The 10,000-nt window shown below is 39.0% G+C and overlaps 1 protein-coding gene across 3 annotated transcripts in view; it reads right to left on the reverse strand.

Annotated features, from left to right (window-relative positions):
- ptpn2b (protein tyrosine phosphatase non-receptor type 2b) overlaps positions 1-10,000 on the reverse strand; it is a 29,078-nt gene that overhangs the window by 10,828 nt on the left and 8,250 nt on the right. For all 3 annotated transcript variants that reach the window (XR_008300794.1, XM_053228434.1, XM_034298500.2), the window contains exons 4-6: positions 6,076-6,174; positions 117-254; positions 1-7 (exon numbers count right to left, since the gene is read on the reverse strand). The exon at positions 1-7 is cut by the window's left edge and continues 203 nt beyond it. Coding sequence is in view for 2 of the 3 variants with exons in the window: in XM_053228434.1 (XP_053084409.1) it covers positions 1-7; positions 117-254; positions 6,076-6,174 (244 nt within the window). In the remaining variant the exon portion in view is untranslated. The remainder of the gene's footprint in view (positions 8-116; positions 255-6,075; positions 6,175-10,000) is intronic.

Consider the following 10,000-nt stretch of genomic DNA (forward strand, 5'->3'; position numbering starts at 1 on the left):
CCCCCGTCTAAAAAGTTCACAAACACACACACACACACAGTCAGTTACACACAGCCTGGAAGTGTTTTATTTCCATCTTTTAAACAGTAACTCGAGGATTTTCCTCAGAAACTCACGTTTGCGTTCTGCAGCTCCAGTAAACGTGTGGTGTAGTAAGACTTAACGTCCTCTGATAGCAGCCGCACGACAAAGCGCGTGTCCCGAAACGCCATCTCGTGCTCCTCCTGCGTCGGCCAGTACTGCGCACACTTCTCCTGCCGGGGAGATCACACCAACTCTTACCGCTAATTCATTTATCAATTAAAAAAAAATACAAACGGAGAGAAAATGTGATGTACGGCTACTAATGAGAAACTTCCATAACTCAGAAATTAGTCTCATTATGTATTTAACAACAAAGAAACAAATCCAACGTCTTCCTTTTGTGTGTGTGTGTGTAAAATAGTTAATAAGTTTTTTCCCTAAGTTTTTTCCCTCACCGTGCTGTCAGTGAGAAAAATAAAGAATGTTGAATCTTCTAAGCACCAGGATATTTCAGAGAAACAAAAAAAACAAACACAAAGTCAACTAAAAAAATAATTCTGAATTGTGTCTGTATCTGATGTCTTCCACAAGTGTCTCACCACTAACAAAATAAAACAAATAAATAAAATAATAAAAAAAAAATTATAGTTATTGTCAAACATTTTTTCCAAGTGTTTTTAAGCTACCAGGGAAATTTATTGTTATTATTATTATTATTATTATGGTTGAAATATTAAATGTACATCAAAAAATTTATTAAACACACAAACTTTATTAAAGCTGCGTTCTTCGTATAACAGGAAAAAATAAAAAAATATATTTTTTTCAAAAAGGATAAAATCTCAATTGAATTTGAAAACAGAGCGTTTTTACATTTATTTATTTATTTTTTTTTTTAGTAACAGACTCTCTGTTTTTTTTTTTTTTTTTTTGCCTAAAGTACACACACTAAACAAAAAAGGCAAGGCCAAAAACAAAACAAACAAAAAAAAAACCCATAAACAAAAAACAACAAAATAAAAGAAGGCACATGGAAAGCGCTAGCTGTTTATAATAATTATAATAAGAATATTCTTTATCTGTTATGTTTTATGAATTATCTCTGTGTTTTCTGAATTATTTCATTACTGATATACAGAACACTAATAAGCCGAACTTTGTTTTAAAAACCAGATTAAATTACAGAAGCTTGTTTATATGCGCAGAGAGTTTCATCTGTGTTTAAAACACACACACACACACACACACACTTCTCTCTGAAGAAGCTGGAGATAAGAAGAGATGGACGTGTGTGTGTGTGTGTGTGTGTGTGAGAGAGTGTGAGTGTATGAGTGTGTGTCCAAGTGTTTATGAGTGTGCGAGTGTGTGTCTGTGTGTGTGTGCGTGTGCGAGTGTGTGCGTGTGTTTGTGTGTTTGTGTGCGCGAGTGTGCGTCTGTGTGTGAGAGTGTGCGTGTGTGTGTGTATATGAGTGTGTGTTGTGTGTGTGTGTGTGTGTGTGTGTGTGTGAGAGAGTGTGAGTGTATGAGTGTGTGTCCAAGTGTTTATGAGTGTGCGTGTGTTTGTGTGCGCGAGTGTGCGTCTGTGTGTGAGAGTGTGCGTGTGTGTATATGAGTGTGTGTCTGAGTGTGTGTTGTGTGTGTGTGTGCGCCTGTGTGTGCGAGTGTGTGTGTATGTGTGTGTGTGTGTCTGTGTGTGTGCGCGCGAGTGTGTGTGTACGTGTGTGTGCGTATATGTGTGTTTGCGTGCGTGTCTGTGTGTGAGTGTGTGCGTGTGTGCGCGAGTGTGCGAGCGTGTGTGTGAGTGCGTGTCTGCGAGTGTGCGTCTGTGTGTGTGTGAGAGAGAGTGTGCATGTGTACGCGCGAGTGTGCAAGTGTGTGTGTGTGTGTGTGTGTGTGTGTGTGCGCACGTGTGTGTGTGTGTGTGTGTGTGTGTGTGTGTGTGTGTGTAGTAATGGTGGTAAGATGTTGATGTTTTGCCAGCTGCTTCTTCCTGCTGGGTCTTTGTTGTTGTTGTTGTTGTTGTTGTTGTTGTTGCAGTGATGCAGTGTTTGTTTGTTCAGTCTCCAGGACAGCAGGGTTTGTATTTTAGCCAGATCTGAGTGAACGTGTGGCTGGTGACCCGAGTTCTCCTCTCACCGCTGAGCCTCTGAGGCGAGCGCAGGGAAAGGAGTGAAGATCAGACGTGTTAAAGGAGAGGTGAAGAGCGCCAGAGGTGTGAAAACACCCCTGCTATTAACATCCGCTGGAGTTTCACACTCGCTCAGGGACGCGTGGTGTGACTCTGCTGTGACTCTCTCTCTGATAAACACGGGTGTGTATTAAACTCCACACACACACACACACACACACACACACAGTGTAGAACCTTTTTAACTATTATATACTCAAAAAAAAAATGACTATAGACTCTCATTATATTATTATATACTCTTTATGAAATACTCTCTAATTATTATGTTTATATTTGTAATAAAATTGAATCTGAAACATCATCATTCATGATACAGTGCTGATCTTTTGCATCCTGCTGATTTTATTTATTTATTTTTATTTTTTGTAGTTTAATCGCTTAAATCTCTCGATCAGATAATCAGTGGCATCAAGTCAACCGACGAGGGACACAAACTAACGCGAGGTGACGGCGTTCTGTACGTTTTTACTGATTCCTCACACTTTTTTTCACAACCACACGTCTTTGTCTTATCCTCCTGTTAAGCTTCACACCTCGCTAACAAACACTGCGACTCGAATCATTGTGTGTGTGTGTGTGTGTGTGTGTGTGTGTGTGGAAACGACTCCGATTTAAAAAATGAGATAAATAAATAGTTTAACTATTTACAGGGAAGTGATTCAGTGAGAAAACGTCCGTCTCGTAGACTAAACATTCATTTTACATCAATTTAATTTCGAGTTATTTTACAAACTACAGACTTTTTCGCCGCAGTAGCACGAGATAATGTTTTCAAGGTTCAAGGTTCGTTATTTGTCACATACATGTGATGTATTAATGTAATGAAATGTTTTTCCTTCGTGCCTCGTCCCACAGTGCAACTGTGATACATAAAACAGAATATAATAAAAGCCGAATATGATAAACGAATATATGAATAAAATAGAAAAATAGAATAGAATGAATAGATTGTATTAGACAAAATATAGATGTTATCTGTAAAAACATGTAGAAAATGTTTAGCAGCTTGAAAAGAAGAATCTTAGCAGCTTTCTGAGGACGTAGTGTGCAAGAGTTTTTGTTTTTCTGATTGAGAAACGAAACCGTAAACGTTACATACGGCTAGAAAACCAGACGAAACCAGCGAAGACGATTCAACGCGCTACACTGTGTTTCCCCAAACCGATGATTATTAATCCAAATCTTACTCACATTAATGCACATTAATGTCCTGAAGTCAGCAGTGCAGCGTAATGTAAAGAGCTCCTGCACTTCAGAGGAAGTCTTTCTCTGAGAAATGAGCCGCCGTTTCAATCCAATGTGTTTTTAATGGAAATGAAATGAACACAGTTGATGTGAAGCTTCAACTCATCGCTAATCCGATTCCTCGCCAAATATTTTAGCTCTGATTTATATTTATTAGATGTTGCAGGCATTAATGAAATGCGGCTGAAACCAGCGCAGAATGGTGGATCGGATATCAGAGAAAAACATATCGGATGATGTAACAAATGACAGAGATTAGATTTGGAGCAGAAATCTATCACTCGATCGCTCCAGTGAAGAGAAACTGTAAATCTACTGCACACAAAGATATTCTGTACAACTGTGTGTTTCTAACTTTGGGGAAAAAACACACACGGGGTTTGATGTCCAGGGGGGCACATACTTTTGGCCGTGTCTATATGTATAGATAATGTATTTAACAATGAAAGTGATTTTTATGTGGAAAGAGCTACAATTACAAGAGAAAAACAAACAAACAAAAAAACAAAAAACAAAAAGCTGAGTAACAGGGCTACACGAAACTGAAGAAAAATGCAATATGTGATAATTTGTTAAATAATACGATATGATAATGCTATAAGTGTGTAAAATCAGTTTAAATTATATTTATATATACATTTATTTATATAAAAACTGAAAATTGCATAACCAACATACGTGTTTCACTTTCTTTTGCGGAAAGAAAGCATTCTCTGCTGCCTGTGTCGCCCTCAAACTTTGACTTTTCGCAACTTTTTGAATATTAAAATGCAATTAAATTTTAAATTTGCGATATTTTGATAATTTCGATATATTTTGCAGCCCTACTGAGTAGTTTTGAAAGAAAACGATATCTGATGGATATCGGCGTCGGCTGATACGCGAGAAAACGTGATATCTCTAGTAGCGATATTACTAATGTAACTATTACTAATATAACACGATAAACTCATTAATATGCAAATTTATGCGCACACAGCGGGGAAAAACTGAATTTTACCACAGAAGTGGGAGGACGGGACGGAGCACCGCTAACAGCATAAACGATAAAACACTCAAGAACTGACACTTAAGATTTCTAAACAACCAGCTAAAGCTAAACACGCTTTTTTTTTTTTTTTAAACACTTTTTTATTGACATTATAATTAAATCGTGAAAAACCATAAAATTGCTCAATACATTAAAAAATGTATAAAACTCAAAGATTTGAATATCAAATGAAACTGCACATTTTTCCTGCACTTTTATTACTGAATGTTTATTCACACCACAAAGCAACACACTCGACTTAATGTTCAGAGTCAGCATCGAGCCAATAAAAAATTAAAAAAAAATAAATAAAATAATGGATTGGATATCTGATTAAAAATAATAATAATAATAATAATAATAATAACTTTGATTGGATCCTGTAACAAAAGGAAAAGATTGGAATTGGATTCGGAAAAGATTTTTAAACATTTTTTTGGAGAAGGACATTTTTACGTATAAAAAAAAAAAGCTTTTTTTATTATTATTAATTTTTTTTAATTACATACATACAGTGCTGTGCAAAAGTCTTGGCACCCCCTATTATTATTTTATTTTAATTTTTTTTACTACAAACTTTGTTATAGATGTTTATTTTCTGACTTCTACATTATTGATTCAGAACAAAAACATTTTAGATTCCAAACATTAGTTTTCCAGCACAAAATGAAACGTTACAGAAAAATGTTTGTATGTCAGTAAAGAAAGCAGCAGATTCCATAAGAGACACTTTTCAGATAAAAACATAATGAAGGCTGCTGGGTTTCGCTGCAGAAATAAGAAGCGAGTCGACAGTCAAAGTCTCCAGAAGAACTGTGGCTGCTTCTGCAAGATGCTCAGTAACACTTCCAGCTCATTTCCTTATAAAACTGCACACACTGCACCTCAGATACTGCTTTATTTATTTAAAGTGAAGGATCGTCACATTAAATACTGACTTTGTTTCATTTATTACTGTTTATTGCTCTTTATAGGATTTTTTAAGTGTAGAAACATTTAATTTCTTTATTTTTGAAGGCGTCTTTGCTCTACAGCATTTCTTTGCATGTGCCTGAGACTTTTGCACAGATGTATATTATGTTTATTATATTTGCAGTGTGAATATAGACCACGTATCTGAGGAACACGGCTATCGGCTGATCCTCGAGGTTTCACTATCAGTATCAGTAAAGAAAAACTTTACTTTTGTTTTCTCTTGGCTCACACGAGGTTCATAACATCACGCCTACATGAAAACTGGCAGAAAGCGAAAGTACCCGCGAGCAGAAACCCAAAACATTCCACGTCCGTTTTTATTTCCTGCTTTAGCTGAGAATGCAGAAAGAATGCGTAATTTATAGGAATCTCCCCCGCATCGCCATAGCAACGGGGCAAAAACAAACCAGCGTAAATGTTATGGCTAAACTTTACATTATTATTATTCTGTGTAATGAGAAGAGCACTGCTTTGTTTTAGTCATCATTATAAACTTGACACGTTACTTCAGACAGGTGTGTGTGTGTGTGTGTGTGTGTGTGTGTGTGTGTGCACGTGTGTGTGTGTGTGTGTGTGTGTGTGTGTGTGTGAGAGAGAGAGAGAGACTTACCGAGCCTTTCTCAATCACTCTGTTCAGCATGATGACTGCTTTCGTTTTCTGTTCCCAGATCATCAGCCAGAAATGACCACAAGTGTTTCTGAGAGGGCCCTGAGGAGCAAACACACTCATCTTCATCATCATCATCTTCATCATCATCATCATCTTTAATCACACACACTCCTCCTCATTCTCTTTTTTAATCACACACACTCCTCCTCCTCATCATCATCATCATCTTCATCATCATTTTTAATCACACACACTCCTCCTCCTCACCATCTTTAAACACACTCCTCCTCGTCCTCCTCATCATCATTTTTAATCACACACACTCCTCCTCATCATCATCTTTAATCACAGACTCCTCATCATCATCATCTTTAATCACACACACTCCTCCTCCTCCTCATCATCATCTTTAATCACACACACTCCTCCTCCTCCTCATCATCATCTTTAATCACACACACTCCTCCTCCTCCTCATCATCTTTAATCACACACACTCCTCCTCCTCCTCATCATCTTTAATCACACACACTCCTCCTCCTCATCATCTTTAATCACAGACTCCTCCTCCTCCTCCTCATCATCATTTTTAATCACACACACTCCTCCTCCTCCTCCTCATCATCTTTAATCACACACACTCCTCCTCCTCATCATCATCATCTTTAATCACACACACTCCTCCTCCTCATCATCATCTTTAATCACACACACTCCTCCTCCTCCTCATCATCATCATCATCATCTTTAATCACAGACTCCTCATCATCATCATCATCATCATCATCTTTAATCACACACACTCCTCCTCCTCCTCATCATCATCTTTAATCACACACACTCCTCCTCCTCATCATCATCTTTAATCACAGACTCCTCCTCCTCCTCATCATCATCATCTTTAATCACACACACTCCTCCTCCTCCTCATCATCATCTTTAATCACACACACTCCTCCTCCTCCTCATCATCATCTTTAATCACACACACTCCTCCTCCTCCTCATCATCTTTAATCACACACACTCCTCCTCCTCATCATCATCTTTAATCACACACACTCCTCCTCCTCATCATCTTTAATCACAGACTCCTCCTCCTCCTCCTCATCATCATCTTTAATCACACACACTCCTCCTCCTCCTCCTCATCATCTTTAATCACACACACTCCTCCTCCTCATCATCATCATCATCATCTTTAATCACACACACTCCTCCTCCTCCTCATCATCATCTTTAATCACACACACTCCTCCTCCTCCTCATCATCATCTTTAATCACAGACTCCTCCTCCTCATCATCATCATCTTTAATCACACACACTCCTCCTCCTCCTCATCATCTTTAATCACACACACTCCTCCTCCTCATCATCATCTTTAATCACAGACTCATCATCATCATCATCATCATCATCATCTTTAATCACACACACTCCTCCTCCTCCTCATCATCATCTTTAATCACACACACTCCTCCTCCTCATCATCATCTTTAATCACACACACTCCTCCTCCTCATCATCATCTTTAATCACACACACTCCTCCTCCTCATCATCATCTTTAATCACACACACTCCTCCTCCTCATCATCATCATCTTTAATCACACACACTCCTCCTCCTCCTCATCATCATCTTTAATCACACACACTCCTCCTCCTCCTCATCATCATCTTTAATCACACACACTCCTCCTCCTCCTCATCATCATCTTTAATCACACACACTCCTCCTCCTCATCATCATCTTTAATCACACACACTCCTCCTCCTCCTCATCATCATCTTTAATCACACACACTCCTCCTCCTCCTCATCATCATCTTTAATCACAGACTCCTCATCATCATCATCATCATCATCTTTAATCACACACACTCCTCCTCCTCATCATCATCATCTTTAATCACACACACTCCTCCTCCTCATCATCATCATCTTTAATCACAGACTCCTCATCATCATCATCATCATCATCTTTAATCACACACACTCCTCCTCCTCATCATCATCATCTTTAATCACAGACTCCTCATCATCATCATCATCATCATCTTTAATCACACACACTCCTCCTCCTCATCATCATCTTTAATCACACACACTCCTCCTCCTCCTCATCATCATCATCTTTAATCACACACACTCCTCCTCCTCATCATCATCTTTAATCACAGACTCCTCATCATCATCATCATCATCATCATCATCTTTAATCACACACACTCCTCCTCATCATCATCATCTTTAATCACACACACTCCTCCTCCTCATCATCATCTTTAATCACACACACTCCTCCTCCTCATCATCATCATCATCATCATCTTTAATCATACACACTCCTCCCCCTCCTCCTCATCATTTTTAATCACACACACTCCTCCTCATCATCATCATCTTTAATCACACACACTCCTCCTCATCATCATCATCTTTAATCACAGACTCCTCATCATCATCATCATCATCATCATCATCATCTTTAATCATACACACTCCTCCCCCTCCTCCTCATCATCTTTAATCATACACACTCCTCCCCCTCCTCCTCATCATCTTTAATCATACACACTCCTCCCCCTCCTCCTCATCATCTTTAATCATACACACTCCTCCCCCTCCTCCTCATCATCTTTAATCACACACACTCCTCCCCCTCCTCCTCATCATCTTTAATCATACACACTCCTCCCCCTCCTCCTCATCATCATCATCGCTCAGAGGCGAGTGAGTGACCTTATAACCATTCTTCATGAGTGCATCATAAAATGGTGGCCGTAGAAACAAAAACAAACAAAACCAACCAAACAAACAACTTCCGATGTTTCATTACTGACACACAGCTCAACGCTGCTGGATTTAACATCTCTAATCCAAATGTTCCAACACTGCTAGTAAGAAAATCCTAGCAGGCTAGCAGAGAAAAACAAAACAGAATTTTACCACCGAAAAATTAAAATACGTAGCAAACGCTGAAGGACGAATTTGACTACAGCTGATTTTTTTCCCTTGATGTACACCAAGTAAGAAAAAAAACCTTTGGTGTGAGTGTTAATTAACTAAATAAATTAATTAGCAGCACCTCCATTTTTTGAACTGACCAATCAGACCACAGCCCCGCCCACTTGCTTCTCATTGGTTCACATGATCGAGGCTTGTAAGTGAAAATTAAACGTAGAGAAATCGCTGTGAAGCGATCAATCCTCAATACCGATGTTTATTTCTTCTTATTAAAATAATACAAAAAATACATTTGTAGTTCAGAAACAGGTCACATGTTCAAGCTTGAATTCTTCACACTCAGCAGTGTGTGTGTGTGTGTGTGTGTGTGTGTGTGTGTGTGTGAAATTAAAAACAGGAAAAAATTAAAACGTAACATCTACATACACTTATTAGTCAGGCTGATAATTTATACGTTTTGCGTGACGCTTGTCTTCTTCCCACCATCCTCCGATCATGCTGTGCAAAAGTATTCACCCCCCTCCCTGTTTACGATATAATTACATAAAAACGCGTCGCGCTGAACGGTTGAAGACGTCACCGTAACGACACGCCAGGACCCAGAGTACGCACGTGACACATTTTCATATAACACAAGTTAATGTCTGGACGTCACGACAATGACGTCCTCCATCTTCCCCTGAGAAGCGGTGAAGAAGAAGGAGAAGAAGAGAGACGGTAAACACTCTCGCGGGGACGCGCGGCGGCTCAGCGGGACAAAACCTGATCATGAGATTTCGGCGGCCAGCGAGAATAAATCTGCATACAGCACTTTTTAAAAACAACGTCATGCAAATGTGTGGTTTAACCAGCACTTTACACCTCCTACAGCTTCACCACACACACACACACACACACACACACACACACACACACACGATCACGACTGTAACGTGAGCAACACTGACCACGTATTTG

The sequence above is a fragment of the Pangasianodon hypophthalmus genome, chromosome 23, assembly GCF_027358585.1.
Source record: "Pangasianodon hypophthalmus isolate fPanHyp1 chromosome 23, fPanHyp1.pri, whole genome shotgun sequence".
NCBI classification, from domain to species: domain Eukaryota; kingdom Metazoa; phylum Chordata; class Actinopteri; order Siluriformes; family Pangasiidae; genus Pangasianodon; species Pangasianodon hypophthalmus.